Source organism: Equus caballus, chromosome 7, assembly GCF_041296265.1.
Source record: "Equus caballus isolate H_3958 breed thoroughbred chromosome 7, TB-T2T, whole genome shotgun sequence".
NCBI classification, from domain to species: domain Eukaryota; kingdom Metazoa; phylum Chordata; class Mammalia; order Perissodactyla; family Equidae; genus Equus; species Equus caballus.
The window spans coordinates 53,270,065-53,292,320 of NC_091690.1; the positions used below are offsets into that span (position 1 = coordinate 53,270,065).

The following is a 22,256-nucleotide window of genomic DNA, read 5'->3' on the forward strand; positions in this document are numbered from 1 at the left end:
GCAAGGTTTCCAGGTAAATGACCCACATAAACAATTATCAACAACCTTCCTCTACATGAGCAGTAATCAATAAAACAATGAAAGGGAAAACTAAAGGCCTAATGAAAGGACTGAATGAATGGAAAGGAGATCTCATAGGCTGCTATAGGCTTCGAGTTAGAAGTATTGTGTCCTGTGTAAGGCAACGTGTAGAAGGGTAGGTATACACGCAGTTAATGAGCATCCTGTCTCTGACTCCTGAGAACCTGGATGGGAGACCCCTTGTCTTAGTCACCTTAGTCCCACCCCCAGACCTCGCCAAATTTAGCTCGCTGGGAATTTGCAATCAAGTCCCGCCCCTCGACCTGGTCCCCACCCTAAGCCACGCCCCTATCCCCGGTCTCGCCCCAGCCCCGCCCCAGCCCCGCCCCTCACACCTAGTCAACCAAGCCCCGCCTCTAGCATGGTCTCTGCCCCGTTCAAACCCAACTCTTGCTCTAGGGACCCACCGTGTGCCTCCGCGGGAGGCAACTAGGATTTCTCCTCCATTCATTGCTGGAAGCAGCCAGCGCCCTGCTTCCCCCCTTCTCCCTTTCTTCCTTAATCCCTATTTCCCCGCTCCTGAGGCCCCGCCCCCTACGCTGTGCGCGGCGCAGAAACCGGAAGCAGGGCCGCTTCTGCGCGTGCGCGAAGCGGCGGCCATATCTCCTCCTTCCCTCGCTCGCGTGTGAGGTGAATTTTCGCCTCCGTGCGCTCCCTGCCCGGCTGGGCCGGGCCCGCCCGGGTTGGGTGCGCGGGAAGCGGAGAGCTCTGCCTTGGGGCTCGGCGGTCAAAGGGCGGCCGACGCCGGAGCCTCGCCCCGCCGCGGCGCTTCCTCAGAGAGCCCCGGCCCGCTCCGTCCGCGGCTGCGGCTCGTCCCGAACTCTCCGAGTCCGCGACTCTGGGCTGGATCCAGCAGTCGGTGAGTCCGCTGCGGGCTGGAGTTGCGGAACCTCCTGCTTATGTTAGTCGGCCTCCAAAAGCATCCTCTGCTCTCTTTCCGGAAGGGAAAAACCTCCCTGCCAGTCGGGTCACGGGGAGAGAGCTCAACCTGGCTGTGGCCGCGCTGTCTGTGAATTTCGGCGTGTTCGGCGAGCGCGGGGTGACATTTGCCTCAGCTCCGTCCCCTCCTCGCCCCTCCTGGTGCGGGAGAGATTATTTAACCTGTGACTTTTACCCTGCCGTTGGGCAGGGTTTGCTACGTTATATTCAGGTGCATAAAGCTGGACTGATTATTTACTATCTTTGTGACCCTCCTCCTTGCTGAATGCAGCTATAATTTTAATCACTTATCTGTAGTTTTTTTGAATTTCACACAAAGTGTGATCATCTGCCAGTTTCAGCGTTTTCTTTTTTTATTCCTTGTACCTGCACTTGCCAGGAACTTCAGTTCAATGTAGAACAGCATGTAATTTGCATCCTTGCCTTGTTCCTGATCCCAGAAAGAATTATTCTACCGTTTCACCATTAAATAGGATGTTTGCTCTAGGTGTTTGTAGATAATATATATATTTTTCTAATTAAAGTCAATTCCCTTTTAGTCCTAGTGGGTTAAATTATCATCACAATGGATATCGATAGGAATAAGTCACTATTTTGTATCTAAGAGGATATGCTCTTTTTCTGTTAATGTGATGAATTATATTAATCTATGATTCCATTTTTAACCCCCTTCCTAGGAGGAAATGAAATTAGTTTGCGATTACTATCCTCATTTTTCATTTCTCGACTGTACTAATATTTTGCACTTATGTGTATGAATGAGAGCTTTCATATTTTTTTTGAGTTGGGCTTTTCTGGTCTTGGAAACACTCAGGAAAAAGTCCTCCCTCCCCCCATAGAATTATGAATCCTTACTTATTTAGTGAACTTACCTGTAAAACAGTTAGTAACTTCTGTTTCTTTTGTGGGCATGATTTAAACTACTGACTTTTTTCTCTAATGACTGGATGTAATCAGATTTGTATTTATTTTAGATCATTGCTGGAAAGTTGTACTTCTCTCTAGAAATTCATCCATTGTGCATTTTCATAACTTGTCTTAATTTTTTTGTTATATGCTCCGTGTAACATCTGTAATTATGACCCATTCATAGCTCTTTTTGTCTTCGCTCTGTTGTTCTTAAAGAAAATTGCTTAGTATTTGTCAATTTCATTAGTTTTCAAAGGACACATTGTTAATTATTCTGATTCTGTTTTTTAAATATTTTAAATATTATTTTGTCTTATTTTCATTTTTGTAAACCTTTATGCTATTATTTTTCCAACCTTTAGGTCAGTGGTTAGCCCGTTGATGCTATTTTTTCTTCTCTGGGAGTTGATGATATTTATAAATATATAAACGTATATACACTCCAGCTGTGGGTTCCCATTATTATCTGAAACAGTTCTTTTAATTTTCTGCTTCTACCCTACCACACAACTAGTCCTGAGACGCTAAAGATAAATTATGTGTGCCTCCTTGTCCCTAAAATGTGCTGCATTTCTGTATGGCATATACCACTACCTGATATATTTTGTTTATTTACTGTCCTCCCTCAAAACAATGTAACATCCACATGCTTCAGAATTATTCTGTTTTGTTTAGCAGTGTACCCCTGTGACTGCATGTGGTACGATCAGGGTAAATATTACCTAAATAGATATGAAATGAAGGAGCCGGAGGTAAGGGCCTTAAGGGAAGCATCCTTGCTCAAGACATAGGGCTTAATCAAGAGGAGCTGCAAAATAAAACATTCGAGTAGAACACTTCATTTGTCTACTCTTTAAAGAGCCCAGCAGAGTTTTAGGCCAGACTGTGGTAATGTTAGGGAATGCGGGCCTCATTAACAACTAAATTCTAAAGTTTATGTTCAGAAATATACTCACTGGGCTTTTACGCTTTGAAGACAGATAGACCTGCATTCACACATCTGTATATGTAAGACATCCTGAGTTACATACATCTCAGCAGCTTTCTAATTGGATAACATTGAGTGTGTGGTTCATTGACTCTTTCTAAGATTTCTCAACTATAAACTGGTTGTAATGATATCTGATTTGCAGAGTTTCTAGGAAATGAATAATCTCTTTGCAAAGGTATGGACATCACTCTGCAAAGTCGTTCTAACATTCATGGTTGCTCAAATGGCACACGTTGTTATTAATATAGCAAAGAATGTTACAGTTTTTATTCGCTTTAAAATACACTGCTTGATCCATTGCAGTGGAAGAAACTGTTGCATTTTTCTTATTTGAAATGTGTGCTACAGTGCTGCGCTGTCACTCTCAGAGATGATACATTTGCTAACTTCAAGTATTCTTTTTCTGCTGCTGCTGTACTGTACAGGCAAAGTTTAACATGAGAATTAGAGCATGCCTCCTGCATGTGGAATTCAGTCAGTTGAGGCTCTTTTCTCAAAAACCGGGTTTCAGGGACTGCAGCCCATGGAGGGGAGGGTCCAATGGTTAGTAGATGAGCATTAAAGCCTGTTAGCCTGCTAAGGGGAGCAGAAGTAAGAAATATTGGGAGGAGAGCTGCCAGAAGTCTGGCATATAAGTCAGTGCTTTCTTAGATTTGAGACAGAATTTATATTCTTACGGTTGAAGGCACTGTCTGATACTTTTTATGCTTTTCCTTATCCTGGGCAAATGGTCAGCTAAACTTTAAGACTTCAGTTAATTTATAAACTGGGACTTTTAACCTCTTTTTTTAATGATCCGCAAGGACCAGAACACTGTTTTCCAGCTCTAGAGGAGAAAAGATTGTTCCACCTTCCTACAAGATCAGTTTCTTTGCTCGTGTGTCTTGTGAGTATGCGTGTACATGTTTGTGTGTGTTTTTTGAGGGGATTGGTCACTCGTAATGGATGTGCTGCATTATCCAGGCTGATGAGTGTGGGAATTGTGGGGAGACGTGGATTCTCATGTCTTCTTTCCGCCCCAGCTCTAACTTCTCAATACCCTGCCTTTGTTCATGAAGGGACCATGGAGGAAGAAAGAACAGCTGCTGAATCACGGAAAAATATGGTAAGTAAGAGCTGATAATTCTCCAAAAGAGTATTTCCATTCTGCCAGGTCATCGATCTCCTAGTTCCATAGAGCAGGATCAGCAGCCTGTTTCTGTATTGGGCCATGTGGTAAGTATGTTAGGATTTGGAGAGCAGAGTTTCTATTGTAACTCAACTCTGCCATTTTACTGTGAAAGCAGCCATAGACATTATAGGAACAAATCTTTTATTGTGTTCCAATAAAACCTCACTTACACAGTTGGGTGGTGGGCTGGCTTTAGCCCCTGTGCTGGAGTTTGCAGACACCCGACCAAGAGTGTAAGGAAACATGGCCAACTGTGGGCCTAGGTAGAAAGTGATGCTTCTGCGGGCTCCTGGGCCTCAGGTTTGTCGGGGGAAAAACAGAAAGAAAAGCTCCCTGTCCCTCAGTGTTTTTATTCATTAAAACCTTATCCAGATTTGATCCAGTGTTTCACTGTTCTTGCTATGAGGGGAGAGAAGTAAGCAGGTGAAATCGTTTCTGTAACAAGGATGGCTGGTGTCAACATGGAAATTATTTCATTTCTAGAGTGGTTCTCGTTTCTGCTATATGCTCTGGACTGTTCTGGATCATTAGGAGACTGGAATTAGTCACCATCAAACTGTGGAGAGATCAGTTTAGTGTTTTAGAAGTGTTAAGTCCGTGAGACAGGATTTGATCAGTCAGGAAAGGATGTGTGCATAGAAAGAGAGAGAGATCTGATGACTAAGTCCTTGGTAAGATGTTGGAAGACCATAAAATCTTCAGAACTACCTATGAATTTATCCTGAGTTCCCCAATGTTATCAGCCTCATCATGAACACATTGGGGGAGTTGGAGCCTTTCTGAAAAGAAAATATGCGATGTTTTAGGACTCAGTGGTCTTTGAGGATGTGGCTGTGGACTTCACTCAGGAGGAGTGGGATTTGCTGAATCTTGCTCAGAGGAACCTCTACAGAGATGTGATGCTGGAAAACTTGCAGAACCTGGCCTCACTAGGTAAGAATGACAACATTCCTTCATTTAGTTGTTTAGAAAACAGTTTTATTAATTGACTTTGTTTTAGGATTTAGGCTGTGGAATTGGAATACATTGGTAGATAAGACAGACGTAATCACTGACCCCAAAGAGTTTATAGTCTAGGAGCTTCACCATGAAAATAAACATCTGTGTATTGAACTCACGTTTCCTTTTTCTTGTGGTTGAAAGCCTCAAGGCTTGTTAAATATTGAAAGTGTGGGTCACTTTGGGGCACAGGGAGGTTTGTAGTTTGGGACCTTTTGAGAATTTTACTGACATCAATGCCCTTTATTCAAAGACCACCAGGAACATACTATAGTTAACAAGTGGAGTTTATTACTCAGTGCATTGAGGGGGAACACTCATGCCATGGGGAGCTGTGGAGTGTCTCAGTAAGAGGGTGTAAGAAAGTCTATATTATAGGATTTGTACTTTGGTTGGGTAATTTGGGGGTGGGTCTGTGGAAGCAGACTGTCTTAGTTTCCTAGGCTTTCCATAACAAAGTACCATGAACTGGGTGGCTAAAAACAACAGAAACTTATTCTTTCATGTTTCTGGAGGCTTGAAGTCTCAAGTCAAGGTGTCATTAGGGCCATTACTCCTTCTGAAGGCCCAATGGAAAAAAAAAATCCGTTCTTGTCTCTTCCTAGCTTCTGGTGTTGCCAGCAAACCTTGGTGTTCTTTAGCTTGCAGCTGTACCACTCTGAACTCTGCCTCCATTTTCATATGGCCACCTTTCTTCTGTCTCTGAGTCTTTCTCTCTCCTTATAAGGACACCAGTGATTGGATTTAAGGCCCACCATAATCCAGTATAACTTCATCTTAACTTGATTGTATCTTTAAAGATCTTATTTCCAAATAAAGCAACATTTTGAGGTTCTAGGTGGATGTTAAATTTTTTTTAGTACACTTAATTTTTTTAGAGCAGTTTTAGGTTCACAACAACATTGAGTTGAAGGTACAGAGATTTCCGATTATATCCACTGTGTGCATATATACATAGCCTCCCACCCTATCAACATCCCCCACCAGAGTGGTATATTTATCGTAATTGGTGAACCTGAATTGACAACATCATCATCACCCAGAGTCCATAGTTTACATTAGGGTTCTGTCTTGGCGTTGTACATTCTCTGGTTTGGTCAAATATGTAATGATGTGTATCCACCATTATGGTATCATATAGAGTAGTTTCACCGCCCTAGAAATCCTCTGTGACCTGCCAGTTCGTCCCTTCTTCCTTCCTAACTGGTGACAACCGTTTATCTTTTTACTGTCTCCATAGTTTTGCCTTTTCCAGAATGCCATGTAGTTGGAATTATATAGTGTATAGACTTTTCAGATTGGCTTCTTTCGCTTGGTAATATGCATGTAAGTTTCTTCCATGTCTTTTCGTGGCTTGATAGCTCATTTCTTTTTAGTGCTGAATAATATTTCATTGTCTGGATGTACCACACTTTATCCATTCACTCACTGAGGGGCATCTTGATTCCATCAAAATTTTGGCAATTATGAAGAAAGCTGCTATAAACGAGGATGTACAGGTTTTTGTGTGGACATGTTTTCAACTCCTTTGGGTAAATTCCAAGGAGTGTGATTGCCTGATTGTATGGTAAGATTAGTTTTGTAGGAAACTGCCAAACTGTCTTCCAAAATGGCTGTGTCATTTTGCATTCCTCCCATCAATGAATGAGAGTTCCTGTTGTTCCATGTCCTTGCCGGCATTTGGTGATGTCTGTATTCTGGATTTTCACTGTTCTCATAGGTGTGTAGTGGTATCTTGTCATTTTAATTTATATTTTCCTGATGATATGTGATGTGGAGCATCTTTTCATATGCTCATTTGCCATTTGTATATCTTCTTTGATCAGGAATCTGTCAGAGTCTTTGGCCCATTTTTTAAACAGGTTGTTTGTTTTCTTATTATTGAGTTTGAGGAGTTTTTTTATATGTTTTGGATAGCAATTCTTTATCAGATGTGTCTTTTGCAGATGTTTTCTCCCAGTCTGTGTCTCCTCTTTTCATTCTCTTGATAGTATCTTTGGCAGAGCCAAAACTTTTAATTTTAGTGAAGTCCAGCTTGTCAATTCTTTTCTTCATGGATTGTGCCTTTGGTGTTGTATCTAACAAGTCATCACCAAACACCAGGTCATCTAGATTTTTTCCTGTGTTATCTTTTAGGAGTTTCATCGTTTTGTGTTTTACTTTTAGGTCTGTGATCCATTTTGAGTTAATTTTTCTGAAGAGTGTAAGGTCTGTGTCTAGATTTATTTTTTTGCATGTTGATGTCTAGTTCCAGTCTTTGTTGAAAGGATGGTCTTTTTTCCACGTATTTCCTTTGCTCCTTTGTCGAAGATCAGTTGACTGTATTTATGTGGGTCTGATTCTGGACCCCCTATTTTGTTGCATTGATCTATTTGGACCTGAATTTTTGAGGGACACTGTTCAACCCAATCCACAGGTGGTCATTTTAGATTAGATGTTGACAGAAAGTGGGGGAAATTCTATTATTCAGTCTTTTGTGGGTGGCACAGTAATTTTTTTTTTTCTGTCCTTAGACTAAATTGTAAAGTTACCTTGTTTTGTTTCATTTTATCATGGTTTCAGAGTAACTTTGTCTAAGATTGGTTTTCTGTGAGGTTATTTTTGTTCAACAGAAGAACAAAATTTCCTGACTGTAAGTATCAGACTTGCTTCTAATATATTGAGGTTTAGATGGGAATGTCAGATCAGTTCTAGACGTGAGAGGCTGTGTCTTCCCTATACATCTACCTCCACTTAAAAAAAAAATAAATCAACATTTTGTTGCAGTTAGATTCACATTTGCCCATCTTTAGAGGATCAGAAGACCAAAGTTTTGGCCCTCTCTCATGGAAATGTTTGTGGTTTCTTGCTTTTTCCCCTCGTGATATGCCTTTCTGCATTGACAGGATATCCACTGCACACACCCTGTTTGATCTCCCATTGGAAACAAGAGGAGGACCTGGAGAGAGTGAAGAGAGGACCTATCCAGGGGGAGCATCAGGAAGGCAAGAATCCTTGGGAGAAACTCTCCTGGTTGGGGAATATTACATTTGGAAAAATCATATAAAAGCAGAACAAAGCTTTGTTTTGTCTGAGGAGGCCAGTCTTCCACAGATACTTTAGATTGCTATTTTGACTTTTTATCACTCCTTTCACTTTTTCTTGAGAAAGACCTTCCATATGTCGTCTTTGTAAGTTAGTGTTTAGTCATGTGCATTTTATCCAGTTCCCTTCTGTTTTGCTCTCCTGGTAATACCCTATTTATATTACCATCAGTCTCAATCACCATGAAATTATTTCTTCATCAGTTGCTTACCATTTTGACCCTTGTGCTCATTACCAAAGTCCTTAAATAGCCAAACTGCCAAAAATCCTTTGTTTATAAGTGTATTTCCTTTTTTGTTTTAGGTTTTGAGACCCAACTTAAAACTAATGAATCAGTCACTCCACAAAATATTTATGGAGAAAAAACATCCAAGGAACAGAAAACAGTAAGATTCAAAAGGAATGATTCCTGGTCATCCATTTTGCACAAAAACTGGGAATACCATGCTATTGATTATCTGAACAAAAATCATGAGAGACATTTGAGGTGAGTGCCACTCATACAAGAGAAAGTAGTGTCTCAGGAGAGAATCATAAAATGTCATGAAATTTAAAAAACGTATTTAAAACTTGGTCAGAAATTGTGATTTCATAAAGAATTTTCACAAGGTATTTTTTCCCACAAATGAGACTAATATCTTCAATGTTTGACACTTAATTCAGTTGTAAGCAATTATCAGAAAAATCATCTAAGTCAAAAACTCAGTGATAATATTGGCTTTTGTAGAGCCCTCTATGAGAACTTTCAGTTTACAACTTGACAGGGCAGAAAACATATATAGTTACTAAAACTGGTAAAAGTATATTACTAATAATGTGCCTTTTATTTTTAAAAGAAGTCATGTGGTCGAGAACATCTATGAATGCAATGAAGAAAATCAGTGTGGACAAACCTTCAGCCAAATTCCAAATCTTAATATACTCAAGAGAACTGAAGTAAAATCCTATGAATGCCATGAGTGTAAAAAGGCCTTCACAGATCATTCATCCCTTAAGAATCACATCAGGTCTCACACTGGAAGCAAACCCTATCAATGTAAGGAATGTGGGAAAGCTTTCCATTTTCTCGCTTGTTTTAAGAAACATGTGAAAACTCCCACTGAAGAGAAACCCTATGAATGTAAAGAATGTACCAAAGCCTTCAGTTGTTCTTCATTCTATCGGGCACATATGAAGATTCACACCGGAAAGACAAATTATGAATGTAAAGAATGTGGGAAAACCTTTAGCTGTTCTTCGTCCCTCACAGAACACAAAAGAATTCATAGTGGAGATAAGCCTTATGAATGTAAGGAATGTGGGAAGGCCTTTAGTTGTTCCTCCTCACTCTCCAAACACAAAAGAATTCATAGTGGAGATAAGCCATATGAATGTAAGGAGTGTGGGAAGGCCTTTAGTTCTTCCTCTCATCTTATAATACATATAAGAATTCATACTGGAGAGAAGCCTTATGAATGTAAAGAGTGTGGGAAGGCCTTCAGCGAGTCCTCAAAACTCACTGTACATGTCCGAACACATACAGGAGAGAAACCCTACAAATGTAAGGAATGTGGGAAAGCCTACAACTGTCCCTCCTCATTAAGTATCCATATGAGAAAACACACTGGAGAGAAACCCTACGAATGTCTGGAGTGTGGAAAAGCCTTTTATCTCCCTACTTCCCTTAATACGCATGTGAAAAATCAAAGTAGAGAGAAACCCTATGAGTGTAAGGAATGTGGAAAAGCATTTAGTTGTCCTTCATCCTTTAGAGCACATGTGAAAGATCACACTGGAAAGATACAATATGAATGTAAGGAATGTGGGAAGGCCTTTAGTCGTTCCTCATCCCTCACTGAACACTTGAGAACTCACAGTGGAGAGAAGCCTTATGAATGTAAGGAATGTGGGAAAGCGTTTATTAGTTCCTCCCACCTTACAGTACATATAAGAACTCACACTGGAGAGAAACCTTATGAATGTAAGAAATGTGGGAAAGCCTTTATTTATCCTTCAGCCCTTAGGATCCATATGAGAACACACACTGGGGAGAAACCCTATGAATGTAAGGAATGTGGGAAAGCCTTTCGCCATTCTTCATACCTTACTGTACATGCAAGAATGCACACCGGAGAGAAACCCTTTGAATGTCTGGAATGTGGGAAAGCCTTCAGTTGTCCCTCATCCTTTCGAAGACATGTCAGAAGCCACACTGGAGAGAAACCGTATGAATGTAAGGAATGTGGGAAAGCCTTTGTTTGTCCTGCCTACTTTCGAAGACATCTGAAAACTCACTCTAGAGAAAACATGTAAGGAATATGGGAATGTCTGCAAAACTTTTTCAAACCTTAGGTAACATGTGAGATCTCACACTGTGGAGACACCCTATGAATGTAAGAGAGTAGGAAATTGTCGTTCATCTTCTTGAAGACTTTGGAGAACTTACAACTGAGAGGAACCCTGTGTATGTAAACCATGTGGTGATGCCTTCGTGAACATCTCTTACTGTGTGTAAGAAAATTCATACTAGAAGCAAAGACCAGTGCCTCATCCTTAAAGTGGACTGCTGGCTCATTGATTTTCAGTTTTTATTTTCTGATATGAATATTTAAGGTGATAAATTTCCCTCTAATACCTTTTCAGCTCCAGCCACATATGTTTTATTATAGAGTGCCTTTATTTTGGTTCAGATGTAAATGTTATTTCCATTACAAAGTCTTTTGGACCCATGGGGCATTTGAAATATATTTTTTCATATGTAGGCAAGAGTGGTCCTTTTTAAATTTAGCTTCTAATTGATTCTTATTGTGTCCGGTGATTATGATGTGACACTTTGGTATTTGTAATTACTTTTTCATCTAGTATGGCAGTTACTGAAAATTGCCTACCCAGTATTTTTTCCCCTTCTTATTAGTAAGAGAACTTAAAGTTTTTGAGGTTATCAGCTTTTACTATTGAAAGCTTTTCCTGTCTAATAAGTAATTTCAGCAGAGGTTAATAGTGCAAAGGTCTTGAAAGAAGAGTCTCATCTGATAAGCTGTTTTTGTATTTTGTTATTTGTCCTTGCTTGTGGCTGGGAATTGGACCCAATCTTTGAGTTTTAAAAAAAGACCTTGTGACAAGAATGCTAGAAGTGAAGTTGGTTGGGCTGGCTTAACTTGTGTTAATTTGGGCATGGCTGGGACTACATTTCCCAGAATCACTTCCTTATCCAGTTCCAGATTAGACAATTGGAAGGCAGAGGGAAGAAGTTGTTGAGTGGGGCCATGAGACAGGGAGACAGATGCATAGGGGGCCTGGTGGGCTCCAGTTTCCAGCTCATTTTCCTCATTATTGGACCCCACTGATCAATACAACAGGACATAAGTGCTTGGCTTTAGTTACCTCAGAGGCAACGGCTCCATTGACATCTCTAAATTAGTCCATCATGGGCATACACAACTTCTTGGATTATCTGGCAAGTTCTAGCATTGTCATTTTGCTGATATTACAGTCCTTTTGGCACATCAACTGACTCAAGAGTTGGCCTCAGTTTGGAGCAAGTACTGGTGTCATCTATGTAGTCCAATCCCATCATGTCACTTTGCTCATAGGGAAATACGCATCTATACAAGCCCACTTTGAACTCAAAAAGGCAGGGAGAAGAGCTGTGGAGAATGAGGAAAATTAAGTATAATTGAGGTAAGCATCAGACAGGGTGTCATCTCATTTCAGTGCAGGAAGATTTATATTTGATACCTTCAAAGAGGGAAGATTTTATTACTTTTTTAATTCAAGAAGATGAAAGCTATTTGGTTTGCCCTGCTTCAGGTGCATCTAGCTACACTTTTTCCTTCCATTATGTTTTCCCTTTACTTCTAAAAATATAGTTTACCGCTTCCCTTTAAACACCTTTTACTGTTTTATTAAGGCATGCATACACTAATATGCATGCAGTGTGCTAATCGTAAATGTGCAGCTTGATGAAATTTCACATATGCGTACACCCTGATAAGCATAGAACATTTCCACAACTCCGCAAACTTCATTCATCTGCCTTCTCAATAATTGTTCCATAGAGGCAACCACAATTTTGGCTTTTATTATAATTTATTATAATAATTTATTAGGTTTGGTTGTTCACTATATTCATATAAATATTAAAATACAATATGTACAGTTAAGTGTTTGGCTTTTCTCAACATTAAGTTTAGTTTGCCTTTTAGTGTCTTTTGACAGACTTAGACACTTATTACTCTTGGTGTATGCTTTGTATGTAGGAATGAGATTACTGAATCATAGGGTAGACCTTATATTTATTTTGGTAGGTATTCTGATTTTTCAGAAAGTTTGGTTCCACCTATAATCCTAAAAGCAATACGTGAAAGTCCTAATTGTTCCACACACCTGGCCACCACTTTTTAATTTGGCAGAGGATGGGGTAATGTTTTTGGGTTTGATTTGCATTTGCCTGGTATGTAATGGTGAATACTTCTTTATGTGCTTATTGGCTGTTTGGATATCTTTAATGAGGGCACCTGTTAAGCATTTTACCCATTTTTGGTTCCTTTTTCATTTGAAGGATTTCCTTCTGGTTACTTGTCTTTTATTGTATGTATGTGTTTCTCTATATCTAATTACATACACATATGTATGTATAAACTCTGTGTTATATATTATATATACATAAATTATAATACGTATATTATATATACATATACTGCAGATAACTTTTCTCAATCTCTGGCTTATCTTTTCATTTTTGTAAGCTATAAAGGGAATTTGTTGGTTTGATTTCTGAAAACTTCTTAGGTATGACTAGTTTCAAGCATGTTTAGATCCTCTGGCTAAAAAGATGTTTTCTGGATGAGTTCTGTCTCCATGTCTTGGTTGTGCATGTTCTTGTATTAGTTATTCTTGGTGGCAGGCTAACTCTCTTTATAGTGGCCCCAGAAGATCCAGGCTGCTTTCTTTCCAGGTTGAGGTCTCAGGGAGAAGAGAGTGACTGCCTTTTTGAACAATTCCAATATGATTGTTAGAATTGAATTTGATTGGCTCACTTGCCAACCATTATCCAATCACTCTGGCCAGAAGAATGTAATCCGCTGACTTGTTTAGGACTGGCTCCCATGCTCATCTGGAAACCACAGTAGAGTCTGCACCAACTGAATCATAAGAGTTCTGACAGTTGTCATGTATATGGAGAGGTGGGGAGGAGGCAGCAGTGTGCAGAGGAGATCTAGAAATAGAAGTAGTAGTACTGTGAACTAGCACATTGTGCTTATGCTGGGCTTAGCATTGGGAGGGAACTGTGAAGTCTGGGAACTCAGCCAGGACTAAGTAGTTTTATAGGTCCTTTCAGAAAGGTTAGATGTCATCTGTTAACATGTCTTTGGATCGCTAAAGATGGCTTCTCAGTGTTTATGTTGCTGTCTAGTGTTTTTGGAAATCTGGTAACAAGAGCCTTCTGTTTCCTTCTTCAAAATTGTCTTGCCTTTTCCATTCCCCATTTGTTTCTATATTAATTTTAAAATCTCCGTATCAGTTTTCACAGATAAATCTTCTGGGACTATGCTTGGAATTTAATTAACTTCATAAAGTAATCTGAATAAAATTTAACATCTTTACAATATTGAGTCTTTCAATTGATGAACATAATGTAATATGTCCATTTACCTAGGTCATCTTTAATTTCTCTTAACAGTGTTTTGTAGTTTTAATTGTAGAGGTCTTGAATACCTTTGTTTAGTTTATTTCTAGATATGTGGTATATTTTGCTTTATAAATATTTACTTTTTCAATTTTTTGGGCTAGCACATAGAATTGCAATTGATTTTATGCATTGATCTTTTATCCAGTGATGTTTTTAAATCCAATTATTTATTCAAATAGTTTACAGATAATTTTGGATTTTCTGTGTATACAATCCTGTCAATACCAATAAAAGAAAGTCTTACTTGATTTCTAAACTTAATCTTTTATTTTTCTTGCCTCATTGCTTTACATTGATGAATAGAAATGATGAAAATGAACATTTTTGCCTTGTTCCTGTCTTACGGGAAAGTGTTCCATATTTCACCGTTAAGTATAATAATAGCTGTAAGTTTGTTATAGATAAGCTTTATCAAATGAAAGGAATTCCATTTTAGTCCCAGATTGCCAAGATTTTTTAAAATCCTGAATGGATACTGAATTTTATGCAGTGCCTTTTCTGCGTGTATCAGGTTCTTAAAAAAATCCTTTAGTCTGTTAATATGGTGAGTTACTATATTCCTTGATTTTTAAATGGTGAAACAATATCTATTCCTGGAATAAACCACACCTGACATAGTATGTATTAGCTTATTAGCTTTTTAATTTGGTAGATTCAATATGCTACTTTAGAAAGATTATTTCTGGGCCTGGCCCCATGGCCTAGTGGTTCAAGTTCCATGTGCTCTGCTTCAGTGGCCTGGGTTTGTGGCTTCAGCTCCCAGGTGCAGACCTACTCTGCTTGTCAGTGTTGTTATGGAGGCATCCCACATACAAAAAGTAGAGAAAGATTGGCCTGGATGTTAGCTCAGGCCTAATCTTCCTTAAGGAAAAAAAAGAGGATTGGCAACAGATATTAGCTTAGGAGGAATCTTACTAAAAAAATAAAAATAATAAAGTTATTTCTGTGTCTGTGTTAATGAGAGGTTTGTCTTGTAATTTCTTTTATTTTAATATGCTCGTCTAAGTCTTCTGTCAGGTTTATGCTGCCTCATAAAAGGAGTTGGAAATTGTTCTGAAAGACTATATAAAGTTTGAACTATCTATTCCTTATATGTTTGGAATAATTCACCAGTGCATCTGTCTTTGGGTTTTCTTCACACAATGCTTTTGCAACATAGTTTCACTGGTGAATTATACCAAACATATAAATAGATTTAAAAAAGTCTTCAAATTTTCTAGTTGTTCTTGTGTTAGTTTTGCTAAATTGTATCTGTCCATTCCATAATTTGGAATTTGTTGGCATAAAGTTGTTCATAATATCCTCTAATTTCTTATTAATGTCTGAAAGCTGTAATTATATCCACTTTTTCGTTCCTGATATTGGTAATTTATGTGTTCTCTTTTTCTTCATCATGGTAGGAATTTAGATACATTAATTTTTTTGAAGAACCAGCTTTCAATTTATTTTATTCTGCTTTCTCATTCTTTAATTTCTAGTCTTATCCCCTTTTATTATATTTAGGTTTAATGTCCTCTTCTTTTTCTGGCTATTTGAGATAGACACTTGTATCAGTGCCTGTCTTCTACTATGTCCAGTCTGCTTATGAACCCATCCAATCAGAACTTTCTACTTTTTTTTTTTTTTTTTACTTTTTTTCCTTTTTCTTCCCAAAGCCCCCGGTACATAGTTGTATATTTTAGTTGTGGGTCCTTCTAGTTGTGGCATGTGGGATGCCACCTCATCGTGGCTTGATGAGCAGTGCCATGTCCATGCCCAGGATTCGAACCAACGAAACACCGGGCTGCCTGCAGCGGAGCATGCGAACTTGACCACTTGGTCATGGGGCCGGCCCCAGAACTTTCTACTCTTAATTATAAGTAGCAATGCCTTTGAGATATGTGCAGAAAAACCCCTTTTACGTGCCTGTTATCTTCAGGTCATGTGGTTTCCTTGGTAGAATGGAAAGAAAACTGGATTGGGAATCGAGACCCGATTTCTAGTCTTCACTTTTCAACTCATTACCTCTGTGATCTTAGAAAAGTCATTTAGGGGCCAGCCTGGTGGCACAGCGGTTAAGTTCGCACATTCTGCTTCAGTGGCCCGGGGTTCACCGGTTCAGATCTTGGGTGTGGACATGGCACCGCTTGGCAAGCCGTGCTGTGGTAGGCATTCCACATATAAAGTAGAGGAAGATGGGCATGGATGTTAGCTCAGGGCCAGTCTTCCTCAGCAAAAAGAGGAAGATTGACAGCAGATGTTAGCTCAGGGCTAATCTTCCCCCTCCCCCCCCCCAAAAAAAAGTCATTTAAGCTTTCTGGTCCTTCATTTTGCCGGGGGAAGGCTGTGTTTAAACTCTTTATTATGAAATAATAGATTCAGTCTAGGCTGTGAAAAAATATGTACAAGAAAGTCCCATGTATCCACCCAGTTTCCCCCATTGGGAATCTACAGAGCTTATTCAGATTTCACCAATTTTAAATGTGTGTGTTTTTCTTTGCAGTTTTAGCACATGTAGATTAATGGAATCGCTACCACAATCAAGATACAGAACTGTTGCATCACCAGAAGAGAACTCTCTTAGGCTGCATCTTTGTATTCACCCTCAAACCTCTCCATCATTAGCCCTGAAAATCACTATCTGTTCTCCATCTCTGTAGTTTTATTTCAAGAATGTTATATAAGTAGAATCATACAGTATGTAACCTTCTGAGAGATTTTTTTTTTCACTCAGCATAATATCCTTAAGATCCATCCAAACTGTTGCATGTAGCTGTGTTCTTTTTTATTGCTAAGATGTGAGCAGTAGGTTCTTTGGAAATGCTCTTCATCAAATTAAGTTCCCCTCTTCCTAGTTTGCTGAGATTTATAAAAGTCATGACTAAGTTTGGGATTTTGTCAGATGCTTTTTCTGCATCAATTGATAGATCATAGCCTGTTCATGTGGAGGATTACATTGGTTTTCAAATAATGAACCAGCCTTGCATGTCTGGAATACATCTCCAGTTGTGTAATTCCTTTTATACATCACTGGATTCAATTTACTAATATTTTGTTGAGGATTTTTGTGTCTAAGTTCATGAGAGATACTGGTCTGTAATTTTCTTTTTTGTACTGTCTTTGGCTGGTTTTGAAATTAGGGTAATACTGCCTTTGCAAAGTGAGTTGGAAAGTGTTCCCTCCTGTTGTCTGGAAGAGATTATGTAAAACCGGTGCTAATTCTTTTTTATATATTTGGTAAAATTTTTCAGTGAAACCATCTAGGGCTGGAGATTTCCTTTGGGGAAGTTTTAAAATTACTAATTCAATGTCTTTAATGGTTACAGGACTATTCAGATTATCTGTTTCGTCATTGTTGAGTTTTGGTAGTTTGTGGTTTTTGAGTAATTGGTCCATTCTTTTTTTTTTTTTTCTGCTTTATCTCCCCACATCCCCCCTGGTATATAGTTGTATATCTTAGCCGCAGGCCTCTCTAGTTGTGGCATATGGGACGCCACCTCAACGTGGCCTGACGAGCGGTGCCATGTCTGTGCCCAGGATCCGAACCAGCGAAACCCTGGGCCGCCACAGTGGAGGGCTCGAACTTAACCACTTGGCCACGGGGCCGGCCCCGGTCCATTCTTTTTTTTAAGTAGTCAAATTTATGAGTGTAATGTTATTCCTGGTATTCTCTTATTAACCATTTAATGACTGCAAGATCTGTACTGATATCTACCACTTGTTTCATTCCTGATATTGGTATTTTCTGTCTTCTTATCTTTGTCAGTCTTGGTAGGGCTTTATTAATTGATTTATTGTTGAGTTTTTCAAAGAGCCAGGTTTCTCTTCCATTGAGTTTCTCTATTTTCCTATTTTCAATTTTATAGATTTCTGTTCTTATATTTGTTATTTCCTTCTTTCTGCTAGCTTTGGGATTTTTGCTTTTCCTTTTCTAGTTTTTTTAAGACAGGAACTTGGAATATTGATTTGAGATCTCCTTTTCTAATGAGAACATTTAGTGCTAGGTTGCATCCCACATATTTTGATATGTTACAATTTTATTTTCACTTAATTCGATGTATTTTAAAAATTTCCTTTCAGACTTCCTTGTTGACTCATGAATTATTTAGAATGTTTGGACATTGTCCTGTTTTTCTGTTATTGATTTCTACTTAGATTCCATTATGGACAGGCAGCATATTTGTGATTCCAACTCATTTTAAAAACAACAAAAAAATCTAGAGGCAAGAATAGGAGGATATAAACAGAATACATTAGGAACTTTGAAAATTAAAAATGGTTATTGAAATAAAAAAATGAAAGTTTTTTTTTCTTTTTAAACTCCAGAGTTATGAGATTGAAGAGGAAATTATTAATTTGAAGACAGATATACAAAGATATAAAGCATGATAGAGCAGTTATGAGACCTGTAGGATAGATCAAGAGGTGCAATAGAGCGTGTCTAATGGCTTCCCAGAAGAAATAAGGATGAGATGGCATAGAAACATTATTTCAAGAGTAATGTCCAAGAATTTTCTGTCATTGAAGAAAGACACCAATTCTTAGATAGAAATATGAGTGTCAAGCAGAAAGGAAAACACCAATGAAGTGCCTTCTACATCCAGGTGCTCTACTAAGTGCTGAGGATACAGGAGGGAACAAATCAAAGAAAAATCACTGCCCACGTGGAATTTACATTCTAGTGAAAGCAGTAGTCAATAGGTAAAACAAAAGCTTTAAGGAAAAGTATACTAGGGAGGGGAGTAGAGAAGACTTGAGAGGCTACAATTTTAAATTGAGTGATTCAGAAATTGAGAAATGGAGATTTGAACTAAATCCTGATGGATGTGAGAAAGGGAACCAGGTAGATATTGTGGAATACAGGTACAGGTAGAGCAAGCAGCAGGGGCAAACGGCTCGAGGCGGGATGTCCCTGGTGTGCTCCAAGAGTTGTGACATTGGAATATTTTGTGGAAATTATGCATACAAAACTTTAAGAACCAAAGGCCACCTGTGACACTGCCCAAACCTTCAGATAAATTATCTGTTCCTCAAAACTTTGGATGTATTAGATTGAGTAAAACTTGATAGCAGTGGTTCTGAGTCGCTAATACTTTGAGACTCTGATGAGGCATATGGACCAGAAGGTCCATAATGCATAACGCAGGCACACATAATTGTGACTATATTTTGTGAAGGTTCTCAAAGCTCCTGTAATTCCATACCTGGAATCCAATTTGAGAGACTGAATGCAGAGGTGAGAGGCTTGTGATACATGTAGGCTGCCTCTGGACAAGATAAAGGACTCTAATTTATTAGGCCAGTGTGCACAGCAGTGGTTTTCAACCAGGGGCAGTTTAACTCTCCAGGTGACATTTGGCAATGTCTGGAGACATTTTTGGATGTCACAACTGGTGGGGCTGGGGCTGCTGGCATCTAGTGGGTAGAGACTAGGAATGCTGCAATGCACAGGATAGCCCCCATAACCAAGAACTAACTGGCCCAAAATGTCGGTAGAGCTCAGGTTGAGAAAGCCTGGTGTACAGCTAATCTACCTTTCCATGGCAGCTTCCATCTCTACTGAGGTTCGCTATCTGAGTGTTTCCAAGGAAACGCTGAGCCATAATTTGATGGAATGTCTTAATTTTCATCACCCAGGGGACAGCAAGAGTACTAGGTGTCTAGTGATTAAAGGATCTATATGTTAGCCTCCAATTTTTGAATGCTCAAATGTGACCCCTCCGTTAATCCTTTCTCTTGCTCCTTTAGTGGTTTCCTCTCATGGTCTAAGTAACGTGGCTTTCACTACCACATTGTAGAAGATTAATGGCCCCATTTCTTCATTCTTTGTGTAGTCATGTCCTTTGTCATGTGACTTGTTTTGGCCAATGGAAAGTTAGCTAGCAAAATGTGACTAGAGGCTTAAAACACGCTGGTACAGCTGGGCTTGCTAGCTTTAGCACCTGTGGCATTACCACAGCATCTAAGAGCAGCCTAATAGCCCAGTTGAGCCCAGTGCAGATCAGCCAACCCATAGATTTGTGAGCTCAACAAAAACTTGATGTTTTGCCTCTGGGATTTTTGTAGTCATTTGTTGTGCAGCATATTGTAGTAATAGCTAATTTGTACACACATGTAGGCTATCGAGTCTCACATTTAAATCTCTGGTTCAGACCTCTCCTCTGAACTCCAAACATACATTTGGATGTCTAATAGGCATCTTAAAGATAACATGCCGTTGGGGTCAGCCCCGAGGCCGAGTGGTTAAGTTCGCACTCCACTTTGGAGGCCCAGGGTTTCTCGGGTTCGGATCCGGGTGCAGTCATGGCACTGCTCATTGAGGCAGGGTCCAACATAGCACAACCAGAGGCAAGAATAAGAAGAAGGAGAAGGGGGGGGAGGGGGAAGGGGGAGAGGGAGAGGATTGGTAACAGCTGTTAGCTCAGGTGTCTATCTTTAAAAAAAAATAACATAGAACTCTAATAAGATAGAACTCCTCTCTAGCAAGCTACTTTATCAAACCTCTTCCACCCTTATAAATGACACCCTGATCTTCTCAGTAACTAAAAGTCAAAGTTATGACTTGTTTTGGATTCCTTCCTTTTAAGTGACTGACACTTCATAATGAGTCAAACATTTGTTGAATGAATACATTTACCTGTACTTTCTGCTACTAGAATACATAGGGCACAATGTTGTGATCAGATCTGTTTTGCAATTCATCATATACACTAGTTAAGTCTTGTGAAATATGATAAAACTTCTAATGTCTGCACTTCCTCTGTGAAGCCAGATTATCCAGAGAGAAGCTTCTAAATTAGTTGCTTTCCTCTTACCTTCTTCAATTATAAAATATATTTTAAGGCTAATATATAAAAAATAGGTGTTAAAAATAGACAAGGAACAAGAAAGTTTTTGTTTTTAGTCCATGGCAGATATATTATCAACACTGGCCATAAATTAAGTCGAAGCCATTCAGTACTATGAGAGATGAGTATAGGAAGTGCTACTGGTGTGGCTGGGGAGGGACCACATCCCTTCTGTGGGATCAGAAACACTTCCTTCACTGTCCCACGTTTTTGGACTGTGGAAGTGTTTAGAAGGCCTAGATTTGTTTCAGAGAGGGCTTTGAAGAGAAGGGGCTCACTTGGTTTTATGAGGGGAGAAGAGGTAAAAGAAAATAATATTTAACATTTGTGAGTTTTACTCTGTCATTTACTATGTTAAGTATTAACTTCTATATAATAACTTATCACAAAAACCGTATGAGGCAGATACGATGAACATAACATGCATGGTGAAATGGAAGTATAAATGAGCTCAAACTGCTCAGGGTTACATAGTTAGTATATAGTGGGACTATGCCTGAATCCAGAACCCATGCTTTCTATGACTACACTATACTGCTTCCAGAGACCAAAGAATTCTGAGGAACCAGTTAGGGCAGGCAGGCTGGGGTGCGGTTGGACAGGGAACTACTAGGGTCAGCTGGGGGTGAGAACAGCATTCTGGTGTAAGCCTCACTTGGCATCTTTTAGGCAGGGACCAGATGTCTTTTAAACCATCCACATCGTATGGACTCCCTATATTATGGAAGGAGTGTGGTTACAATGGAATGCGAGAATGCAATCAATAAAGTATGAGAGACCAAGATTGCTGTATCTGAGTGAAAACTTATGGCACGTTGTTAGCATTGTGTAAATATTAATTGTGTGCTTCAATTGAAATAGCTAAAGTTTATTGAGCTATTAGTCTGTGTCAGGCACTATTTGAAGCACTTTATAGCTGTAATGCATTTACTCTTCACAAAAAAACTTTGAGATAGATGCTGTCATGATCCACATTTTATAGATGGGGAAAACGCGGCAGAGAAACTGGATCTTGCCCAAGGTCACACAGCTAATAAGTATCTAAATCTGCCCAGCTTCAGAATTCACACCAAAAACCACATGTAATTACGCAAAAGAGTAATTTGTAGAAATAGTATTTTATCTGTTGCACAGCAGCAAATGCTGAAATTCTTTGGCTACATTTTCTAACTCAGAGTACACTTGAATAGTAATTTGTAATAGTTAACATTTGTTAAACATTTACCATGTGCCACACACTCACAAATTGCCTATTTTCTTTATACAAAATTTATGCTTTAAAAATTAATTGCAAATTTTATTTTTATGGATTAATTGCTTCCAATTTCAAGATGAATATCTTCCTGCAGTAAACCTCTCATTTTTGTTGTCTTTCTACCCTTGTTAATTTTTTTTATTGTGGCAAAAAACCATTACATAACATAAAATTCACCCTCCTCGAAATTTCCAAGCATACAGGACACTAATGTCAATCATATGCACACTGTTGTGTGTGCCACAAATCCCCAGAACCCTCCCGTCCTGCATGACTGAAACTCTACACGCATGAACAGCTCCCATTTCCACCTCCCCTCAGCCTCTGGC

The 22,256-nt window shown here is 39.2% G+C and overlaps 1 protein-coding gene across 4 annotated transcripts; it reads left to right on the forward strand.

The window, feature by feature from the left end:
* Positions 1-652: 652 nt before the first annotated feature.
* On the forward strand, positions 653-14,101 carry ZNF699 (zinc finger protein 699). 4 transcript variants are annotated; one of them, XM_005611964.4, is made up of 6 exons: positions 653-940; positions 3,979-4,025; positions 4,898-5,024; positions 7,976-8,074; positions 8,478-8,661; positions 9,011-14,101. In XM_005611964.4, exons 2-6 carry the CDS (start codon positions 3,984-3,986, stop codon positions 10,464-10,466), a joined length of 1,908 nt encoding a protein of 635 aa, XP_005612021.1. In that variant the 5' UTR covers positions 653-940; positions 3,979-3,983; the 3' UTR covers positions 10,467-14,101. The 4 variants fall into 4 exon arrangements, with proteins under 4 accessions (XP_005612021.1, XP_070130257.1, XP_005612019.1 ...); XM_070274156.1 differs by having other exon boundaries at positions 659-940; positions 9,014-14,101; XM_005611962.4 differs by lacking the exon at positions 653-940 and having other exon boundaries at positions 3,675-4,025.
* Positions 14,102-22,256: the final 8,155 nt, after the last annotated feature.

Bases quoted from the DNA above. Each gene is read 5' to 3' on its own strand.
- ZNF699 (XM_005611962.4), top strand. From the start codon at position 3,813: ATGCGTGTACATGTTTGTGTGTGTTTTTTGAGGGGATTGGTCACTCGT. The intron at 5,025-7,975 runs GTAAGAATGACA...CTGCATTGACAG, and splicing joins GCAGAACCTGGCCTCACTAG to GATATCCACTGCACACACCC. The intron at 8,662-9,010 runs GTGAGTGCCACT...TATTTTTAAAAG, and splicing joins AATCATGAGAGACATTTGAG to AAGTCATGTGGTCGAGAACA.